This window comes from Nannospalax galili, unplaced genomic scaffold, assembly GCF_000622305.1.
Source record: "Nannospalax galili isolate Female #2095 unplaced genomic scaffold, S.galili_v1.0 scaffold18, whole genome shotgun sequence".
NCBI lineage: Eukaryota > Metazoa > Chordata > Mammalia > Rodentia > Spalacidae > Nannospalax > Nannospalax galili.
This window is the reverse complement of record NW_008346548.1, coordinates 12072949-12096728: the sequence shown is the minus strand read 5'-3', so window position 1 is coordinate 12096728 and position 23780 is coordinate 12072949. Positions and strand designations below refer to the sequence as shown.

General features: G+C 41.2%; 1 protein-coding gene across 2 annotated transcripts; it reads right to left on the bottom strand.

Moving 5' to 3' along the window:
- Positions 1–4138: 4138 nt before the first annotated feature.
- On the bottom strand, positions 4139–17738 carry Umps (uridine monophosphate synthetase). 2 transcript variants are annotated; one of them, XM_008842971.2, is made up of 6 exons: positions 17517–17738; positions 13664–13817; positions 11608–12279; positions 9643–9818; positions 8103–8217; positions 4139–5363 (listed from the first exon to the last, which is right to left on the bottom strand). In XM_008842971.2, exons 1-6 carry the CDS (start codon positions 17670–17672, stop codon positions 5194–5196), a joined length of 1443 nt encoding a protein of 480 aa, XP_008841193.1. In that variant the 5' UTR covers positions 17673–17738; the 3' UTR covers positions 4139–5193. The 2 variants fall into 2 exon arrangements, with proteins under 2 accessions (XP_008841193.1, XP_008841195.1); XM_008842973.2 differs by having other exon boundaries at positions 4139–5360.
- Between the last annotated feature and the right edge of the window lie 6042 nt (positions 17739–23780).

Genomic DNA, 23780 nt, shown 5'->3' with positions numbered 1-23780 from the left:
ACTTTCTGGAACTCCGAGACACTGTGCTATGAGACTGCACAGCCTGGGATTATACCTAGCATGCTGAGAGGGTATGAAGCTTTTGGGGTTGGTGGTGGCTGCCTGGACCAAACAGTCTGGGTTCTAGGTTAGGAAATGCTTCTCCATTTAGAACTCAAAGCAATTTATAAGAACGCTCAGGGACTGGAAAGATGACTCTGCAGTTAAGAGCACTGGCTGCTCTTGCAGAGGACCAGGGTTCAGTTCCCAACGCCAACAGGGCAGCTAACAACCCTCTGTAACTCCAGTTCTAGGGATCTGATGCCCTCTTCTGACCTCCTCAGGCATTGCACACACACAGCAGGTACATTTATGTATATGAAGGCCAAACACTCATATACATAAAAATAAATTTCAAAAATTTTCTAACAGGCCAATTGCATGAGATTTAAAAAATAAAAATCTTAGCATAATGGAAAAGTGTATAGTTTCAGCATGGAAGAGGCTGTCTGCTCTATTGATGTTAGTGGGTCCCACCCTGCACTCAGTAATGTAGTTGAAAAGTACCCAGGCTGCCTTGGGAAGAGTCCAGTCTTTGTTGAAGAGGAATATATGGAAGAAGAGCTCTTGTTAGTGAGGGGCTTCCCTCTGCACCTGGAGAGGGGACCAAATCACCAGCTGCTTTCAGAGAAGCAGCAAAGACCAGGTCTGTACATTAGCTTTGCCATTTTGTCTTGGCCAAGCATCCTACTTACACTGCTGTCTTAGCAGGCCTGAAGTCTAACCTACCTAATTGCTGTTGTAGATTCAAAAGGGCCAGGGCCCTGGACTCAGCCACCTTGCTGAAATGAGCCAAATGATTGGGCTGAAGATGTCTTCGAAATGAATGGTTTTTAATGAATGAGGTAGACAGTTATTCCAAGGCCTCTCTTAAGGTGGAGAACTGTCCTGTGGTTAAGAGCTGGTCTAGAGATCTGTGAACAGCAGAGTCCTTTAAAGGCTCTGTTCTTAAGGATATCAAGGGGGCACTTAGCTTTGTTGCTTTTCAGGTGCTTTCAACTTATCTATGATAGTATTTTGGAGTGGTTATTCCTGAACTTCTCTAATGGCTAACTGTTGAACAAAAAATTTAAGCATAATGGTCATGAATGAGTAAATGCACAGAAATCAGCAAACGATCTTGTTTGGGAGAATCTCAGTAATCTGAGGTGATAGGTAGTGGAGGTTGGATTAAATGATGGATACTTTTGGATTAAGTCATTTTGAGGTTAAAATGCTGAGACTTTTTTCCTTAGTCATCCTAATTTTACTGTGACAGAGGGTAGTCAGAAGACGTGATCTTGGAGACTTCCCAAGTTTGATGATTGGAAAAGGCTGTAAAATTGTTCCTGCTTTCACTGAGAAAGCCCGAATCCCCAAGAAAACACTGAACGACAGGATGCACTCACGTAGCAGGTATTTGACCTGTTCCATGTTGTTTGGGGCAGGGATGTGGTGGCAATCAAGGTGGGTGTGGTGCGCCTTCATTCGAATCACAGGTGAAACAGATATACAAGTGGAAAACACAGAAAGGGAGCAACTGTGCCAAGTTCTGTGCAGAAAAGATTGCCTCTCACCGTGCTTGCATTTGCAAACATGAACAGATGGATATTGAATTGCACTCTTCATGTCAGCTGTTGCCATCTACTTAATACCAAACAGCACTGGTCTGTTTCATGTTAATTATGCTAATGGAGCATCTTGGTTTTGTGGTACAGGAAAGCCAGATACATTTCTGTTAAAAAGACATAAAAGGCTTGGTACTATGAGAAAACATGTTCCTAAACATTATGAAATGGTGCACATCTGCAAACAGATATCCAAGTCTAAACTGCTTACTTCCTAGACTGTCACTATAAAGCATAACTACTTGTAAACAATTCTAATAAAATTACAAACTACTTACGTGAAGAACATGACATGTTTCTGGACAGTAAAGCTATAAAGTATATCCAGCAAAATTAGAACCTGGCTCCTTTTGGAGTTCTTTTTGACCCTAAGAGTGTGTGATTGCTATGTATATAGCATTGGCTTGAGCTGATCTTAAGAACCTGAGCTTGTTGAGGTTTTGACTACCTAGAAAAGATCTTTCATGTGTACGCACGAACACATTTGTATGTGCATTCATGGCAGATAGAGGGGATTGAACTCAGGTCATCAGGCGTGACATGACAGGAGGTAACTTTACGTACTGGCTTAGTCAACTCATTTTTTAAGAAATATTTTTAAATTTTATGTGTATGAGTGTATTGCCTGCATGTAAATGCACCCATGTAGTACAATGCCCATGGAGATCAGAAGAGGGTGTTGGATCCCCTGGAACTGGAGTTACAGATGGTTGTTAGCTGCCATGTGGGTGCTGGGAACCAAACCCAGATCCTCTGCAAGAGCAGTCAGTGCTCTTAACTCTCTAGCCCCTATTCACCTTATTTTTTTGAGACAAGGTCTCTCACAGAACCTGAAGCTCATTAATTTGGCTAGACTGGCTTGGCCAGTGAGTTCCAGGTATCTCCTACGCCCTAACCCTCTGGGTTACAGATGTGCAGCTGCTGCTGGCCTTTACAAGGGTACTGGGGATTCAAACCCAGGTTCTCCAACCTTACCAACCAAGCCATCTCCCTAGCCTGAGTTTTCTTCATTGAGATTTTCCCTATAGTTGTTTAGCTTTGTTTACAGTTGCCTTTTTGAGGTAGCTGAATGAATTCTTTAAGACTGGTTCAAATTTAAATGGATGGCTACATAGGCCTGAAGTGTATAAACAAAACTAGTATCTGAAAAGAATTCAGTGTTAAATGTGAATCTATGGAGGGCCTGGACAGCCACTTGGTGTTTCCGGGTTTAGAGTTTCTATCATTAGAAGTTTTACACTGTATTACTTTTCACAGAGCAGGCAAAATGAAATGGCTTATGGGAAGTACCAATATGGCTACTATCCTAAAATTGCTAAAATAAAGCTATATGCATGGTACCTATAATCCTAGTACCTGGGAGGCCTAGGACGATTTTAAGTTCAAGGTCAGCCTGGGCTACATGACAAGACTAATTGCCAAAATGATTACAGCCAATGTGCAGTGTCAAGCACTTCTTGAGAAGACTCAAAACTTGCAGTGGTCTGTTCTTGCTATCTGATGGACTACTCGATTATTTACAAGAGGATTTCATGCACTTGCCACCTTCTAGGCTATAAATATGCTCTACTAGTCTATGTTCTTGGCTTATACAGAAAGAGTCCAAGCAGAAAGGCCAATAGAGTAGCTAGAGGCCACTGGGAAATGTTTTCCTTATAGGATGATCATTGGAGACACCTCCAGTGACAAATCCATTTTCTTGGGTAAACTGTGTAACTGTTAAACAGTGTTACACTGCCATGCAGTCCTCAGAAAGGCTGATACCATTTCAAAACTGATTTATAAGGTGGATTGGATTGCCTGCAGAGTGTTCATGGGTAGCATATTCACCAGAAGTCTGTGTCCTTGAAAGAACCTTACATATTTCCTACTTTTCCAAAATTCTGATATGAAGAAATAGTGTAGGGCTTTACTGCCAACATATACTTTCACTAGGTAAAGGAAGCGTTGACAGTCAACCCGAAGTCCTCATCTTCTAGAAATCAAAGACTGTTCCTGAATCTTTGTAGAGGGGACTGCAGGGCCTCAACTTAGGTCTCTATCTTATAACTGAAGGGGCCCCTCTGAACTTCTGGAACCACACCGCTGGTAAAGCCCAGCAGGAAGGTTTTCCTAGAAGCTGATAGCTTTCCCCAGACATCAGAACAAGTTCATCATGAGACTCCTGTCTTAAATTTTCCTTGATTATTTACGCCTTTTCCTTGATGAGATTACACTGTAATCAAGTTTTTTTGTTTTTTTTGTTTTTTTGTTTTTTTTTTGCCAACAGTGTCGGAGGACACTTCCCGTTAACACTCCCCTCCCTCTGGCTCTTACATTCTTTCCGCCAATCTCTTCTGCAAAAGTGCCTGAGCCTTGGAGGGGGTGATAGGTGTGGGATGATCATCCCCCCTTGGTGGCAAGGCACTGACCTTTTGGGTCTCTCTGTGTTTTCCATGGGCTGTTGACCCATTTCAGTGGGATTTCATCTACTATAAAAGAACTTTCAAGCATTTTTTTAACTGCTTTATTTTCACTTTATTATAGGGTGCTAGGTTATTTGCTGTGTAAGGTGCAGTTGCTAATACTTTTATAGATAAGACATGTAGATTGGGTATTGCAGGAATTTGTTATAAGAAAATTAGCAGGCTATTTGTTTAATAGATTGACCTTGCTCATTCTTTAATCATTTGATTTTGCTTGCTCCTAAGGGTCCTGTTTAAGAAGCATGTTCCACCTCATAGTCACCACAGTATTCTCAAGCCTTGAATATTTATTCTGCTGAATGCTAAATGATCTCTCCCAGCAGGAATAAGAACTTAAAGAACTGAAGATAATGGTGACTCAGTTGGTGAGAACGTAGACAAAAGGGGGAAATGGTTCAAATATGTGGGAAGCTGTGAATTTGGCCTGGAGGCCTGCACCAGGCCTAGTGGATCATGCCAACATAGTTTAACCACAGTACCCAGTTCTGGTTGGTTGTAGGGATTGACTAATCACACTGTAGCAGCTAAGTTCTACACTTGGCTACTCAATTTCTTATTCTAAGGAATTCTCCCTTTCAACACTAGCAAAGATGACTGCTATTAACAGCAGTCAGGATCGGGTACCACTGCTTTCTTAGATGCAGCAGCCTGTCATCCAAATGAGGCAAGAGGAAGCTGGGACTGACTTCCTACACTGGTTGCCTGGAAGGAGAAAATGAACCAGAGCTAAAGCTCCTACTCCACTTAAGTGTGATGTTGCTGATCCCTTAAGCAACGTCACACTTAAGTAACTAACATAAGATGTTATAAGGATAACTTACACACACTGACTTTAGCCTCTTGTATCCTAAAATGTGCCTCACTGCAATTAAAAGAATTAAGCAGTCTAGTCCTGGCAACCACAAATGTGGTTGTTGAACAAATACCAGTGTCAATAAAATCAAGCTTTAAAAGGAGCCTGTCCCTCACTGGTCCTGTGCAGGAGTCCAAGCAGCAGTGAGGGCAATGAAGCTTTCAAGCCAAGGACTTTTGAGACACCACTTATCTTCATTCAGCATCTTCTCATCAATGTAGTTGAGGTATCAAATAGCAAGCCTACTCAGATACGCTTCCCAAGCAGCCTTTCTGTACATTTCAGCTGCCTCCAAGCGGTTAGCTGCTGCAAGTATGCCCCGGCCCACAATGACGACATCAGAACCTCGTGTGCCAATAACTTCTTGAGGACTATTGTACTGCTGGCCAAGATGATCTGCTGTAGAAAAACAGAACTACTTAACATAATGCAAAAATCAGAAAGTGTGGCACATGACTCCTGAAATAGGATCTGACCAACTTTAATAAAAATATATTTCTGCTTTCCAAACAGACGTGACTGGACTCACTCGATCAACCAGAGATTTCAGGGTAAGTAAAGAGCATTTATGAGACATAACGTGGTTTCACAATTGAAGAGGATGTTAGTGTTCACTGTTGGGAAAGTTCCCAAGACATCTAACCTGACCACAACTCTTTCTGCTATAATCCTAGCATCCTAATCCTCAATGACTGCTTTGTATTATTTCTGTTGTTCTGAACATTGGGTCGAATGGCTTATGCTTTAGATATTCCTATATGTCCTACCTGGTGAAACAATTACAAGGGCTATTCACATCATCCCAAAGATGCCTCTCCAATACTCTGAGGTCAGTATGATTATCCCCACTTTACCTGAGATTAAAAGTAGTTTAGTATCGGGGATATACCTCAGTTTAGAGGGCTTGTATAGCATATGCAAGGCCCCAAGATCAATCTCCACTAAAAAAAAAAGATTTTTTAAAGGTGAACCAGGGCAATAGAGAGAGACCCTGTCCCAAAAAACGAAGAGTGTTAGCCCTTCCATTGGTAATTAGGAACACCAAGAACGCAAATCTACCCAACTCCCAATGTTTAGCATAAATGTAGTTTAAAAATTACTAAGAGTTGTTGAATATCAAGGCAACCACTCCTTAGGTAGGAAATGGTTCTGCTGTAATGTATAAAATCTGAGATGGGAAATGGCACAGAAAAACTTCAGTGAACTTTAATATCTGCATCTCAATTTTCACTAGTCTGCTAGTTTTCTTCCCGATTCACTTTCTCTAATGTCATTTAAAGTCACTAAAAACAAGCTGGGCGTGGCGACATATGCCTTTAATCCCAGCACTTGGGAGGCAGGTGGATCTGTGAGTTCGAGGCCAGCCTGGTTTACATAGCAAGTTACAGGCCAGCTGGGACTGCAGGGAGACCCTGTCTCACAAAGAGGAAGGAAAAAAACAAAAAACAAAACAAAAAACCCTAAAAACAAAAGCAGTTCTTTTTCTTAAGTATGACAAATACTATATAAAATAACCCCAAAATTAATGTTCATTCACTAGTTCTAGTAGTTCAGGTTTAAAAGGTGTTTACCAGTTTTTTTCAATCTAAACACTAAACCTTGATGCAGTATCCTAGAAACATAGACACACACATACTGGCACTCCCTGATTGTAAACACCAGACATCAACAGAATGTTTCCACATATTATGGCTCATTTCTAAACTAGGAAACACCATGAGTTGTAAAAGAAATGCAGTAACTCCAGATGAGGAAAAAACAATTGATCATATACAAAATATACCCCAAACTGTGTGTATGAGAACAGCCAAAGGTACTGACTTTTATTGTACATACGGCACTTTCAGAGAGAGGAGCTAGACTTGAGGGAACAATGGTGTGGAGAGGTGGGTATGTTAGGAAAAATAACTAGCATAAAATTTACTGTTGGGTCTCACTCTGTAGCCCAATCTGGCATTCTTTCTAGGCAAGCACCATCATACCCAGCTCTTAAACAAAAAACAAGACAGGCATGATGATGCATACCTTTAATCTCAGCACTCAGGAGGATTTCTGTATTTGAGGCCATCAGGCTATATAGTGAGATCCTATCTCAAAATAAAACCAGGTTGTCAACATGATGAACTTCACTGAGGAATGATATAGTTTTATAAACCAAGAAGCCTAATGGTCATAGTTCCACTCTCTAACCTTGCAAGTAATCCTCAAAGAAGGAAAGAGATGAAAGGTGGGATGAATAAAGTCCAGTAGCTACAATAAACAACCTTTCTCACACAACAACCACTTTTTTTTTTAGACAAGGTCTCATGTAGCCCAGGCTACCACCAAACTTGCTAGGTAGTCAAGGATGGCCTTGAACCTCCTACCTCTACCTCCCAAGAGCTGGGATTATAGGCATGCAACACCAAAGTCAATTTATGTGGCATTGCAGATGAGCCCTGGGCCTTGTGCATGCTAGCCAGCACTCTACCAGCTGAGCTACAAACACCTAGTCCTGAACAATAACCAAATTAGGAAAAGCAAAATGTTTCCAAGTATTCATTTCTACCTCCTTCAAAATGGAAGCTGTTTACTAAGCCCTATGGGACAGCTAAAAATTTTTTTTGGTAGGCAGGGGTAGTGGTACTGGAAGTTGAATCCAGGGCCTCATGCATACTAAACATACTCTCTATTTACTGAACTAAACCCAGCTTTTAAATGCACGTTTTTATAACCTAGCTTACTCTTTTATAACTGCATTTCTCAAACTGATCTGCCAATGTCTAGCTATGGCTTCTACACTTCCAACAAAGTCCCCTGACAAATGCTTAACAGTTTAGCCCAGAGTTTTCCAAACTCACTTGGACACAGAATACTTTCTTTGGGCAGCAAATTCAGAACACCACCCAGGAAATACTAGTTAAAGTACCAGTTTTCTGGACAAAAATCTAGTAGTTTTCTAAATTTTTATTCTAAAAGTAAACTGCAAGCTGTCATGCAAACAATACACAACATTGCTGGCCAAAAGCTTGTTCAGCATTGTTCTAGACTAGTCTAGACAGCTTTTCTTTAGCAACATCATCATAACAATGTTGTACTTGGCCTGACATGAGTAAAGAAGCAATTTTTGAAAGAGCCACAGCCAGTGAATAAACTTACCTCCTGCTTCTAGTTGAACTCCTGGCGTCAAGTGAAGAAATTCTGGTTTTGTACTTACTCGGGAGCCAGAAATAAAGCCAATCACAAATTCAGAATACTCCTCAGCCATTTCAACCTACACGGAATATAATAGGCTATATTACAAGAAAACAATGATTGAAAAATCATCAAGTTAAAATGTTATTAAGCTTAAGGGCTGGAGAGATGGCTCAGCGATTAAGAATACTGGCTGTGCTTGCAGAAGACCTGGGTTTGAATCCCAGCACCCACATGGCAGCCAACAACCACCTGTAACTTCAGTTCCAGGGGATCCAATAGCATCTTCTGTCCTCTATAGGCGTTGCACGACATGGGTGCACTTACCTACATGCAGGCAATACACGCATACACATAAAATGAAAATAATTAAAAATAAATAAATAAATAAAAAACTGTTTTCTATCTGAAACAGATCATGGTATTCTGTCAGCCATGGGGATGAAACACATTTGCTTCATGAAGTTTTCTTAACCCTCCCTCCAATGAAAACACCAGAAATCCTACACTGTGTATAACTCTCATAATAATGCCCGATGGCTCATCTACTCCCAAAGAGGATTTGAGGCATGTGCTATCTCATACAAAGTTCCTCCAGAAAGTTCTGCTTCTCCAGCACCTGCTCTTCACTGACCTCATTTCCATACTATCACATCCTGCAGAACAGGCCTGGTTTGGCTGTCACACTGTCTTATCACCAGCTACCACCAACTGACAGCTTGTCCTTGAGCCTGACCCACACTCCCAGAATTTTAATACCAGCACTGACCATCTGGACCTTTTATTTTTGAGACTTGGGAAACCAGGTATTTACAGTCCCTGTAGGGATGGAGTCAAAACATGACTCTAGGGGCAGGTCAATTCTTAACAGCTCTTTGTAAGTACTGTCTTTGAACAGTTATAGAAAAATATTTCCATGGCATTTTATCTACAATTCTAGGTGACTATCCAACTATAAAATGTAACACAGGAAAATGTGAAGAGCAACTTTTTAACTAGGTAATTATCCATTTCTTATTCAATTTTTTTGCAAGCGGTGTTTGGAATGAACAGGGCCTTCACAAGTATTGTATAAGGACTTTTTGTGCGGGACTAAAGATGAAGCCCAGGACCTCACCCATACTGGAACATGCAGCTGGACACCTTAGCTTTTCCCACCAAAAACAATGACAAGAGGGAGTCATGTCATGTGGGCTGCTGTCATGACAATGCACAGCTCTGTGGGACTTGGGAGGTTCTGAAAAATGCATTCTATCTCCACTTTCTGCTCAGAGTGAGATGAAAAAGACATCTTAAAGGCAGTTATAGGTAGATATGGGTCTTAATGACCTGGAGTACAATTCAAACCATCTGCTACAAGATACAAAATGCTATTAACTACTATACTACCACATTAATAGCTGAATCATAGGGAGGGTGAGGGCATGAGTTCCACAGGCCTCAGATGATATTTTCTTGCCCAAGAGCATGTAGCATAACAGCTCTGGTCTTCCCCATCACTTACTGCTGCTTTAGTGTAGTTTCCGGTGGCCAAGGAGCCTGCAGAGCTCATCTCTGCAATGAGCAGACAACCCCGATGCAAAGGCAGGCCCACTTCCTGTAGGCCTTTCACAACCCCCGAGCCTGGCACCACGTGGGCATTTACCAGATCTGCCCAGGAGGCAATTTTAAAGACACCACCTAAGGAATAAAAAAGATGTGCTAATTTCCAAACAACCTATATAAAGTTTTGCCCAACCAACTAATAGGAAATGATCTCCTAGAAACAAGTTAATGAAGCAGTCAAGTACATAAAGAACTTCAGTGGTATCTATGGATCTATGGTTCCAAAAAATTCAGCAGTCCACCAGACCAGAGATCCAAGTGAGAAAATCCCCACCCCCAAAGATAGGGTCTCACTATATAAACCTGGCTGACCTTGAACTCAAAAAGATCAGCCTACCACCACACTCAATGCAGCACTTGGTTTATCAAGAACACTGATCTGAAGACTGAAGTTCAGGATCAGAAATAAAGCTCATGCAATTAGAAAGGGACTCCTGAGTCTGGAGAAAGGGCTCAGCAGTTAAGAACACTGGCTGTTTTTGCAGAAGACCCAGGTGAGAATCCCAGCAACCACATGGCAGCTAACTGTAATTCCAGTTCCGAGGGGTTCCGATGGCCTCTTCTGTCCTCTGTGGGCATTGCATGACACAGGTGCACTTACATACATGCATTCATTAAAAATAAAATATAAAAAAAGAACAGGACTCCCATGAAGATAGGTGTTTACAGAGCTTAAGGGCAGTGATGTCCTGAAACTGCTCTTGAAAATTACGTTTTCACCCTGTAGAAATTTCTCATTAACTCGACAGTCGGATGTGTTCCTTAGCTATTCCAATCTTAACAGGCAACTGTTAAGGCAAAAACTCTAATTTTTGAAAAACCAACATGCAAGCCTAAATAAAGATTGTATAACTCTTATTTTCAATCAGTAAGCTCAACTGAACTAAGCACTGTAGCAATGGTAGGACATCATCAGCACTTGAAGATGTTACAGACAGTTCTACTTGAAAGGACTAGTCTGGAAACATGCACACATTCAAGAAAAACTACGCTGCTGGTGGCTCACACTTTAGTTCCAGCACTTGGGAGGCAGGATGATGACCATGAGATCAAGGCCAGCCTAGTCTTCCATAGTGAATTCTAGGCCAGCTGGGGCTACAGGGAGACCTTATCTCAAAAAAAAAAAACAAAAAAACAAAGTTATTTCAAAGATGCTTCTATAAAATGTGGCTAAATGTGTTAAACGAAAAGCATTAAATAGTAAAATATGGTCACATATTTCTAAAAACAGAATTGTATATTAAACGAGTAGTAAGACTAAGCATTTTCCCAACCCACATATGTACTGCTTTCCCCTATGTTTAAAAACTTTTAAAAGTATAAATAGAGGCCAGCCTAATCTACATAGTGAGTTCTAGGCCAGCTGTGGCTATAGGGAGACTCTCACAAAACCAATAAATATAAAAGCCATGTTATCAACAGATTTTTTTTCTACTGAAAATGTTTCATTTCATCTTTCATCTATAATTTTCATCCAGGGCCAACACCTAACACTGTGCCTGCCCAGAAGGAACTCAGCACCCTTTTTCTAATATGGCTCACCCATTTTCTCTGAGAATGAACAGAGATCTCGAGATGTTTAGAGTTCAACTTCACGCTCAAAGGAGCAGGTGCATTTCCCAGGCCAGCTAATGAAGGGATTCTCTACCCAAGTGAGAGACATGGAAATTCCCTACCTGAGAGACAAGTCAACAAAGAAAGCAGACTGAGGAGAGGAAAGCACAGCTGAGAGACAATTTCAGAGACATTACTTGAGCTCCTGGATCCACTCACACTGCTCTACGACTGACCTGAAGCCAACGTCTTTTTCCCTTCAGCACTTTAAGGCGGATTTTTGATTCTTGGAAATTTAGAATGCACTTACCTTCATACTGCTTTTTCACTGTGTTTCCTATATCAGCAAATTTCCTGTCTTCAAATATTAAGAACTCGTGGCGTTTTGCCAGCGTTGTCAACTCCTTTATAACTTCCAGAGTGAAATCATTCAAAATATCTACATGAGTCTTGAGCATGCAGATGCTGGGTCCCAAGGCATCTGCCAGCTGCAACAGCTCTCTGGCCTCTGAAACGTCAGCAGACAGACACAGATTGGTCTCCTTCTTTTGCATAAGCCTGAGAAGTTTTGAGGCAACTGGGTGGATCCTGGGTAGCTCTGCCCGTGCACCAAAGCTGAGTTCTTTTCGTGCTTTCTTTTCAGAAGGGAGAAAACCATTATGATTGGCTGTTGTGAAAACATTCTCCTGAATGAATCTCTTCACTCTCCCGACCATCTCGGCATCAATTTTTTTCTGCTGCTCAAGAATCTCCAGCATTTTGGATAATGTGCACACTGAGTGGAGCTGGATCCCATGAACTTGTAACTTGTCCTTGCCTCCCTGCTCTCGGTCTAACAGCACTATGGCATCAGTCACCTTCAGGCCCTCCTTCCGAAGAACCTCAACAGTTTCCAGAACACTGGAGCCACTGGTGACGACATCCTCAATGATCAGACAGGTTTCTCCCGGATTAATCTCTCCTTCCACAAGACGCTTGGTACCTCGCAAAGAAAAATTTCCATTGATTCCAATTTCCATATACAACAAAAGTAATTATGTTTCAGCCAACTAAAGATGTCTCTGGAGCCTAAACCTGGAATGTACACATTAAGAGAGGATCTAAATCTTACTTTATGACCATCTATTCTGAAGCTTTCTGTTGACTGTTCAATGTTTCACAACAAATGCTTTGACAATTTGCCTTTTAAAAACATAAATTCAAAGCTAGATGTGGTACATGCCTGCAATCTCAGCACTCAGAAGGCTGAGACAGGAGGACTGTTACATATTTGAGACCAGCCTGGGCCATATGGCGAGTAACAAGCCAGCCAGGGATGTATAGTTAGACTCTGCCTCAAAAAAACAAACAGCGGGTATGATGATACATACCTTAGTCACAGCCTGACCTACATAGGGAGTTCCACACTAACTGGGGCTACAGGAAGACCCTGTTTCAAAAATTCCAAAACCGGGCTGGAGATGGCTCAGCAATTAAGAACGCTGGTTGTTCTTGCAGAAGACCTAGGTTCGAATCCCAGCACCAACATGACAGCTAATAACTGTCCGTAACTCCAATCCCAGGGGATCCAACAGCTTCTTCTGACCTCCGCAGGCATTGCACAACACGGATGCACCTACCTACTTGCAGGCAATACACATAAAAAAATAATAAAATTTAAAAAAACTAAAATTCCAAAAACAAGAAAAAACCTCTTCAAAATAACAAAGCAACAAAGCATTATCACATCAACATAAAATGCACAAGTCCCATTAATTCTTAAATATCATTAAGTATGAATCTGCCCTGATATTTTTAATTCGATTTTCAAATTGTAAAGCAAACTCACATGATAACTTATTGTCATGGACCACACAAAATGTATTAAGTGTACAAATCTTTATGAGAGTAACCTTACTCATTTGTCTCTGCATTTCAATGCAAACACACAGAGAAAGTATGTATTCTTCGAAAATACTGATGAGGGAAGGGCCAATACAAAAGTCGAAGTTTCACAAAGAGCGCCTTTTCAAAGCTGCCCAGTCAACACAAAGCATTTCAGACCTACATTCTACTGTTAATTTTTTTTTTTTTTTTTTTTGAGACAAGGTCTCCCTGTAGCCCCAGCTAGCCTACAACTGAGATCTTTCTGCCTCTGCCTTCTGGGTGCTGGGATTAAAGGCATGCATTACCACACCCTGCTCAGGCATAGATGATAAAGAAAGATGATTTACAACAACTTTTAAATCTCACAGGTTGTACTGTAGGCCTTCTAGGAACAGACAACTCTAGTAATCATCAGTTCTGAAAAAGACAGCACCAAAAAAGAACAAAATCTTAGCGGGTCACACAGTAACTGGCTGCTTATGCTACTACTTCTGTGTTACCATAATCCTTTGTTTCTTTCCTCCTTATGAGCATTGGAATGTGATTTGCTGAACAGATAACCGTAGCCAGAGGCAAAGCTGTGTAAGGCACTCCACACACAGTGTTGAAACTGATCCCCGCATTCTGGGCAGTTTGGAATAAAATGTCTGCAATCTGTAAGGAAATGAACAGAAAAACTTCCCATTAGTACCATCACTTAAAATGCTGTATGAATCATGGAACATTAAAGGGAGTAACCCAGCAGGAAATAAATCCCAAACCTAATGGGGGAAGGGAGAATTAGCTTAAATTCTTATTTTTGTTTTATGTGTATGAATGTTTTGCTTACATGTATGTAAGGGTACCATATGCAAGCAATACCAATGGAGGCCAGAAGAATGTGACAGACCTCCTGGACCTAATTGGTTGTTAGCCATCATGTGGATGCTGGGGACCTAACCTGGGCAAGAACAGCTAGTGTTCTTAATCACTGAGCCAACTCCCCAACCCCCCAAAATATAGACAGATCACTCAAAAATCAACCAATTCTGTTTGAAGATATAATCTCAGAAGAAAAAATATTCAGCGACAGATTTAGATCCATCACTACAATCTTAAATCCTGGTATACAAACACACACACAAAAATGAACCTACTCAGCTAGGTTCAGGACCTGAAGACAACATGAAATGCGCTGGGGAAAGTTATGATACACCCTGAAGATTAAGGATGGTTCCTAGACTTCTGTTACACTTTGAGTATCTAAATGGCTGGTTCTATTTTCTGAAGAAATCTTTAAGAGTTCCCTAAGTATAGAGTCCATTGTGTGAAATGTTTTATACTCTTTTCTACATAAATCATATTCGTATTTTAATGTCAGAATGTGTACTCCCATCCAACACCAATCTTTTATTTTTTTAAGAAAAAGGACTCACAGCTAGGTGTGGTGGCACATGCCTTTAATCCCAGTACTTGGGAGGCAGAGGCAGGTGGATTTGAGTTCAAGACCAGCCTGGTCTACATAGTGAGTTCCAGGCCAGCTGGAGCTATAGGGAGACCTTGTCTCAAAAAGACCCCCCCCCCAAAACAGAATGCTCAGAGATGGTTCATAAACCAGGATAGGTCTTCAAAATATTTTCTTCTTAGTCTGGGCATGTAGGCAGAGGCAGGTAGATCTAGGTCAGCCCAATCTACGTATCAAGTTCCAGGCTGGTTGGGGCTACAAGGAATGAATAAATAATTGTTTTTTTCATGGCTGGAGAGAAGGCTCAGTGGTTAACCTGGGTTTGTTTCCAAGTACCCACATGAAGGTTAACAACTCTCCTTAACTCCAGTTTCAAAGGATCCAATGCCCTCTTCTGGCCTCCACGGGCACTGTGCACATAGGTGCACTTACATACATGGCAGACAAAACACTCATACACATTTTTAAAAAGTAAATTAAGGGGCGGGAGAGATGGCTCAGCAGTTAAGAACAATGACTGTTCTTGCAGAAGACCCAGGTTCGAATCCCAGCACCCACATGGCAGCTAACAACTGTCTGTAACTCCAGTTCCAGGGGATCTGACAGTCTCTTCTGTCCTCCGCGGGCATTGCACGACACAGGTGCACTTACCTACATGCAGGCAATACACGGACACACATAAAATAAAAATAAATAAAAATTAAAAATTAAAAAAATAATGTTTTCAAGAGGCTGCAGAGGTGATGGTTCAGTGGTTAAGAGCACAGGCCGTTGTCCCAGAGGCCCTGGGTTCAGTTCTCAGCACCTACATGGTGGTTAACAATCATCTATAACTTCAGTTCTAGGGGCTCTGACGCCATCTTCTGACCTCCATGAGCATTGCATGAGACAAGTGTGCTTACATATATGCAGGTAAAACACCCGTAAACAGAAAATAAAAATAAAATTTTCAAAATTTTTTCAAGAGCAGGGCTGGAGAGATGGTTCAGTGGTTAAGAGCACTGGCTGTTCTTGCAGAAGACCCAGGTTCAAATCCTAGCACCCACATGGCAGCTAGCAACTGTCTGTAACTCCAGTTCCAAGGGATCCAACACCTTCTGTCCTCCACCAGGATTGCATTACATGGGTGCACTTACATACATGCACGCAGTACACACATACACATAAAAATAATAAAAAATTTCCAAGATCATAAATCTGGTATAAGTTTTTCTGTGTTATCATATAGTGAGTATGTAATTAAAACATAATTTGCAGATTTTGATAGAAGCATAAAAGATTTTAGAAACTCATTTCTTAGTGAAATACCTTTTTCCTCCAAATGTTTATGTGCACATACAATTAGTCAAATATCAACTTATTACCAGGAAGTTAAGAGGTTAGCATATATTCTATTGCGTTCTATTGTTTTTCTGGGAAGTACAAATACTGAGAAGCCTTATCACATAAACAGATGTTATAGATGCTTTGTAATCTCTAACCACTGAAAGTCATACAAAATCGCCATGATCTAACACAAAAAAGCAATTTTGTCGTGCACCAAATGACTTCTTAAACCCATTTTTTCATTAGAAAATTCTTAGTAATTTACTTTCCCTATTGATGAGACACAATTACAAGAGTCGTGATTCTGGATGGTGAAAGTTAGCAGTGTGACCCACCTCAGTCAGGGGTTCAATCTATTTTACAATAATTAGACAAAATGGGTACTCAAGAATCAAAAACCAGTAAAGTATGTGGTAGAAACTCATTCTTTTTTGTTTATCTGTTTTCTGGAGACTGGGTTTCCCTACATAATGCTGTATGTATGTCTGCCTCCTGAATGCAGGGATTACGGGTGCGTGCACCACTCTGCCTGGCTACATGTCTTCTTGACAGAACTTTCTGTGATGATGGAAATATTCTATGGTTCTTCTGACCAACACGGTAGCCACTAGTAACACATAACTATTTGATTTCTTGTTTGTTTGCTTTTGAGACAGGTTCTCAAGTAGCCCAGGCTGGCCTCAAACTGAGTATGCAGCTGAGTATAAAATGACCTTGAACTACCTCCATCTCCCGAATGCTATTTGGATTTCAAACTTTGGGCACGTGAGGAAACTCAATGGGTAAAAGGCGCTCTCTGCCAAGCCTGACGTCTAAATTCAATCCCCAGACCCACATGGTGGAAGGCGAAAACCAAGATGTCCTCTGACCTCTACACGAGTGCTTTTGCACATGCGTGCCTCCCCCATACATCAAATAACTGTACTAAACAATTCATAGTGTTCAATGTTCACATTGAATAGCAACACTTTCTCTGGCTGAACATTCCTCTCTTCCACTCAAAATGTAGCCTGCAGCTTCAGTTGGCAGCTTTGTGAGAACTGCATAATCTCAAGGCCGTACATTATTCACACAATGAATTAAACTTCTAGGTGATCCATATATAATCCACTCAAGGTTTGGGAAGCTGGGCTAGAAATCTCAAACCAGTCCGAAGTTTTACCCTTACTACCCAAAACACTGCGACCCTGACGTCCACCACCCGACCTTAATTTCTAGCTCCTGGCCACACCACTGAGTTCTCCTTTCTACGCAAAAACTCTCCCAGACTTTTGGCCAGCCCCTAAATTCTCCACCCCGCCACCTTTTCCTTTCCTCCTTCGGTGGCTAAGCACACAGGTTCGCTCGAGGACGTCTGCCCCGGGCAGAGTCCAGAGATTTCCTGACTCTCGCAAAGTACGTGTCAACGCCGCTCGGTCAAGAACAAGGTCCCAAGGGGCTTCACGGCTCGGGGTCCTGCAGCCCACCCCAAGCCCGCAGTGGGTGAGCTTGCGCGGGGCTCTTCTGGCAGTCCGGCTGCGGTCCGCCCGCCAGCACCCGGTGCCCGTTCCCGCCACCCACAGCCGCGCGCTCTCTCCCGGCACCTGGCTAAGAAGTCCCGGTCGGGACACAATGCCGCGCAGGTCGATGTAGACCGGGGAGGAGAGCCCGCTCTTCAGCACGAAACTTCCAAACTTGAAAGCCTGCACGTCGTACAGCTCCGCCACCAAGGGCCCCAAGGCCTCACTGGCGACCGCCATCCTCCCGCGTTTCAGTTCGCTCTGGACGCCGGGCGCGGCTTCGGTGACGTCACCCGAGAAGTCCCGCCTCTTCCGCCGCCTTTTGCGGCCAGGATCTCAAGGCTCCCGCCTTGCACCCCTGCATAGTGCCCGGGTCTGGGCCTGGGCCGGCTGCCCTCCGGTCGGCACTCAGGGATTTAAAGCCTGGACCGCCTTGTTTGAAGCTTCGCGTCTGTTAAGAGAATCTGTGTAGATCATGCTCATTTTTTATAGGTCCACCCTTAATTCCCTTAATTATCTACCAAGATCATCTCTTAGTACTTCAGTACTCCTCCATTGTTTCCCCCACTAAAATAGTTCTGGAAGACAGAGCCGCAATTCTTTTATTAATTTAGCATCTGGTGCATAAGTTTCATAGCACTTTGCACTTGGGAATATAAAGCAGATAACCGAGCGTTTCATTTTCTTTTGTACTCTGGTGCTGAAAGAAGATGTGATTTCCCTTAGAATGTCTCAAATACTGACATAGGAGATGAGGATGGGGAGGAGGGTTGAGGGTGGATGAACTGGCCAGCGGCAGGGCTGTCTGGGAGGATAAAGTTGCTAGACAATCTGAAAACCCAAACATATTTGGCTTATAAATCCCTTAGCTGGGTGAGAGGATGTGCCCCTGCAAGCCTAGCTACTCAGGAGCCAGAAGCAGGAATACAAGTTCCAAGCCCATCTGGACAAAGTAATGAGGCTGTGTCTCTAGATCTCTTAAGGTTGCATCTTAACCTAGTTTAAGGAAAATAACTCCTAAAACCCAGAGCCTAAAATCTTAATTTATCAAACTGATTCTGAGATTCCATTTCTATAGTCTTTTGTTTTCCCTCTAAAGAGATTATATTGGTTATATTATCCTAACATGAAAGCCCCATGCCTTTGACAGTTTGCCATTACCAGTAAATGCAGTAAAACCTGGATGAAAAAGAAGTCAAATGTTAAAACATTTTGTTCTTATTGGCAAAGCCAAACATCTCTATGAGCTGTTAATTGACAGTACACTATGGATCAGCCTCATTTGCACCTGGGTGGCACTTGCAGACTTTGAAAGCCTGATCATAGGTGTATGGGTTCTCCCATATGCCTGGAGTCCATGCCTGTATGCATAAAACTGTGAGATCCAGCAGGTATTGGTTCTTTCCTTCCATCATGCAGTCCTGGAGGATAGAACTCAGATCATCAGGCTTGACAACAAATGCCTTACCCACTGAGCATCTTGCTGACCAAATAATGGTTTTTTGTTGTTGTTGGTGGTGGTGGTGGTTGGTTTGTTTTGATTTGGTTTGGGTTTTTAATATTTTATTATTTTTATGTGTGAGTGTATTGCCTGCATGTATGTAAATGCACCCATGTCATGTAATGCCCGAGGAAGCCAAAAGAGGGTGTCATATCCCCTGGAACTGGAGTTACAGTTGTTAGTGACCATGTAGGTGCTGGGGTTTAAACCTGGGTCCTCTGCAAGAGCAACCAGTGCTCTTAACTGCTGAGCCATCTATCTAGCCCCTGGTTTGTTTTTTTTAGCTTGTCAAAGACATTCAAATTTGGGGGAAAAAGAGGAAAAAAAATGCTCTTTGTTTTCTTTTTGAATAGGCGTTTTAATTGGAGAGGGAGAGACAAGGGCCAGAGAGGATGGCTCAGTGGATGAAGGTCCTTGCCACCAAGTCTGACCACCTGAGTTCCATCCTCTGGATACATATGGTGGAAGGAGAGAACCAACTCCTGCAGCTTGGCCTCTGACTTCCACACTTACACTGTGGCATACATGTACACACACATATACACACACCACACACACACTACACACACATAAATTAATAAAAAAATTTAAAGAGAAAAAAAGTGACCAGAAATAGTATCTTCAGTATAGTATATTTATAGGAATTCATAACATGTGAAATGTACATTTTGAAGTTTCATCCATAACTTATAACATTTACTGCAGTATAATAACAAGACAGCAGATCATCACTCTACAACATTACACATGAGCAATTCTGACTTACAAATAAAATATTTACAACCTAACTTTACAAAATGACATTATGTGCATACAAAATGAACAACTGCAGAAAAATTTTAAAATAATAAAACAACCAAAAAACCCAGAAGATACACTTAAGGCAGACCAGCAAGACACTGAAATAATTAAGGCTGTGGAATTCTTCTGCACCTTGAAAATATAGAGCTATTTATCAATACTGTGTAGTGATTTTTAAATCAATCGTTACAAGCCTGATGGAAGTATGTATTTATATGTATATGTCTAATGGTCCCTATGGGGAAACCTGTCCACTATGGATAAGGTCTTTTATCTCAATGGCCAGAGAAGTCGACCATAAATTCTCAAAAGACTTGGGGGGACAGGATCACTGAAAACCAAGAGGTGCTAATGCAGCTTGCAAACCAGCTATTAAGAATTCAAATATATACTTCTGAGTCCTGGTAAAAGAATGGCATAAATAATGGTTTCATACTTTGTTAGTTTGGCTATGTGGATTTCAAAAGACAGCAAATGAATTCTCCTGTCAATAGAATTCTCCATGTATTAGCCCTAATGGTTTTGAATGACCCTAAATGGTTTTCCAATAGAAAAACTGACCCACCTGGGCTATCTGCAAATGGATAGATTTCTGCATATGAGCAATAACATATACATACATATTTTACACTATATACATGTACAGATGTACATATATTCATATGTTCCAACAGTTTGCATTTGAGCACTAATGTTCTCTGCAAAAAATGCATTCTTGAGGGTATGTTTAGTTTTTCACAGTCTTCATATTTGTCCTACCTCTCATTTTACTCACCTTCCCCATAGAGTAGGCTGAAGTTTGGCAGAAACAGAAGTAAAAGCACCAGGGGTTAAAAAAAAAAAAATCAAACACAGAGGTAATAGATATGGCTTAAGCTGGTAAAGAAGATGCATATTATGTTAACTTCAGATTTATAGCCACAGTCTTTGAGGTCACAGTAATGGTCTCATGTACTCCAGAATGTGGACTTAGTTATTGACGGAAGTGGGGAATTGATGAAATGCCTCTTCCTCGGCTGGCAAATTCACTTGGTTAAATTAACCATCAGGAGTTGACATCCCAAGAATTGCCATTTGCACTTTTTCCTACCTTCCTCCCTTTAACTGAAGTAAGTTATCTGGCTAAACTGTTATTTTGGTCATTTTGTTATTTTGGTCATTCTATTCAAGAAAGTAAACCTGACCACAGTTTAGAATTTCTAAGCAAACAGGCTAAAATAAAAATACAATAGCCTGTGAGTAATAATTTTAGGCTTTTAATTAATGTCACTTCAAGATGAAATGTTGCCTTAGAATAACTTTTATTTTTCTTCCCTAACTTCAACCTTATATTGAAAATGAGGAAATATGCCTTTTATAAAAATATGGTCATATATTTTTGCATTCTATTTCTGTGTAGATGTTTGCATGAAAACATTTCCTATTAAAACCTCTAGTTCTGTGGACAAATTTCAGCCCTTTTGAGGTCTTTGGAATTAATGATACATTTGAAAGCCTTATTGTTTTTCAGAAAATAATTATTATCACAGTATCTTCTTTTTTCTTGATGGAGTATGTGTGAGTTCTTCCTTTAGCCTACCCTGGGTCTAATAATTCATTCCCAAAAGATCTTTAGATTTTAAATAGCAAAGAAAAATCATGAAGTGCTTTTACAAATAAATCCATTGAAAGCTTATAAATGTTTGCCTAACCCAGACTCCATAGGAATGCTACCAAGGAGAGAAAGGACTATGGTCTAAATTCCTCAAAACTCATCTAGTACAATTCATGGGCTACAGTAAGGATGTGATGAGTGTGTACTTTTGCTCTACTACAGAGACCCTTTATGTTCAAAGTATTTCCTTCTCTATCAGGTGCAGGGGAGAAAGTTTCAGAACGCATAAAGATAACTACCATTTAGTTTATATCATATTTTTTCCTCATAGCTTCAAAAATTCAAATTTCCATATTCTTCCAGATAGGCAAGAAAAAAAGTAATGAGTGACTCACAGACTCACAGATATAATACTCTTGACAGACCAGAGCCAAAGCATTCCTTCCCAAAAGCAATGATTCACATCTACATCTGTGCACTTCACTTGCCTCTTCTTATAGATTATTATGAGACTCAAAAGAAATGAATTGTGATATAGGAGGACATTTGATTCTCAAGTCTGTCCTCCCAGTGAGGAAAGCAGGTGTTTGGGTTCTTCTCTGACCATTTTCACTAGAGCATAAAGCTTGGGAAGAGAAGGTACTGGCTGTCTTGGAAAGCATCATACTCTTCACATCTGCTGTAAGAAATACCGGAGCAAACAGCTTATGGACATTTAAGACCTCACCAGCTTTCCTAATCCTTTTCTGTAGACGAGCTCTTAAATGATGGAATTTATAGGTAAGACCAAGTAACATGTAGACAAGGAGCACCCAGAACTTCCAATTAAAAGCAATTTATAGCGTTTAACCCCATGAGTTTGTAAATGGTATCTAAAGACATGAATATTGAAAACTGGAATGTTCAAAGTTACTATCAATAAAACTCTTAGCACTGGCAGTGTGTAGCACTTTAAGAAAATCAAACTATTTTATAGATGTCTCAACTATGACAATTCTTTTAACATTCTTATGAGATTATTCTTCTCTTCCCCCCCCCTTCCATTTTTATTAATGGGGACATTTGGGGCAGAAAACAACAAAGTCTTTCTGTAAGAAAGGATGCATGTAGAATAACTGAGGTTGATACTCAAGAACTCCTGGTCCCATCCTACGTACAGATGTTTTCATTTAAAATATATCTTAAAATTAAGAAAAAAAATACTGCAGTATCAGTAAATCGAAATGCAACTGAACTTCATCACCCACCCCCACCTCTGAAAGGCACTACTATTTATAAAAGCTTTGTGAGGCACAAAGCAGTGAGGCCAGCCTTCTCCGTGTCCTCCGCTCCCCCTTAGACTGCTTATGGCTGGGAGAGACTTGAAGGACACACCAACATCACAATTTTTTTTCTTAAAAATGTTCCCACATTCAGCTGTAAGCAGATATAAATCTATTTAATTTGAAACAAATGTAAAAGGCGCAGAAATGATTATACTTCTTATCAGTGATCATGGGTTGTCCCTGATCTTTTCCTTCTTTTTGTACCCCATCCTTGTAACACAAAACAAAAGAGTTGATTTCGACACCCTAAAGATGCCAAGCAAGAAACCTGTGGCTTTAACCAGCACTGTTTTCCTGGGGTCAGCTGGAAGTTCACTCTCACTAAGAACTATGGTAATCACAGTCAAAATGGGCAATTTTCTCTTCTCTCCCCTCTTCTCTCTTGGTAATAAACCCCTCTGCCGAAACAGGCACAAGAGAGTGCTTCCTGATTCTTCTGTAGCCACAGCTGCCTTCAAGAGTACCCCAAACTACATTTCCCATCCCTGCCTCTGGGACTTCTTGTTATTCCCAGATTGCCATGGAGAATTCTTGAACCAAGACCATCTTGGTCCTGATGGAGGGACCAGGTACTTTGCATATAGGAAGCCTCCCTGCTCATTTCCTTAGGTTATCAAATTACATCAAAATAATGCTCTCTTTCCCTTAGAGTCTCTCTTAAATTTATCCTATTTTAACAATTGTACTTTGGCTGCAAATAACAAACCACACTACTTTTCCTTCTGTCCCTCATTTCCTGTCTTCCCTGTATTTCAGGGAATTCCACACTGCCCCATGTCTGGATCGTCGTCCCAATTCTGACACAAAAGTGGCTGTGAAAACTCTCACTCTGCCTAACATTCTGTCACCCACCTGCCCCACAACGAGATGTCAATATTGCCCCCCTGTAGCATCTGAGTACCACTGTCCTAGGCTCTGGCCCTCTCCAGCATGTCATAACAATTCTGCACTCAGCAGGAAGCTCTTTATTCAAGTCAGCCTCAGCTGACAAAACAGACCTGCTCAGGCCATACTTTCTAGATATCGTAATCCTTAGAGTCTGCACTCTATCCCACAATAAGCCCTCTGGCCCAGGCCTTCCTCTTTTAGGTTATATTCCATAATAAGACATGTTTACTAAAAAAAAA

What these genes read in the sequence shown, in the direction of transcription:
- Umps (XM_008842971.2), bottom strand. Translation starts at nt 17,672, where the DNA reads ATGGCGGTCGCCAGTGAGGCCTTGGGGCCCTTGGTGGCGGAGCTGTAC. An exon ending in GACCGGGACTTCTTAGCCAG is followed by an intron (nt 13,818 to 17,516) that starts GTGCCGGGAGAG and finishes ATTTCCTTACAG; the next exon opens with ATTGCAGACATTTTATTCCA. An exon ending in GAAACTACACTAAAGCAGCA is followed by an intron (nt 8,218 to 9,642) that starts GTAAGTGATGGG and finishes TATTCCGTGTAG; the next exon opens with GTTGAAATGGCTGAGGAGTA.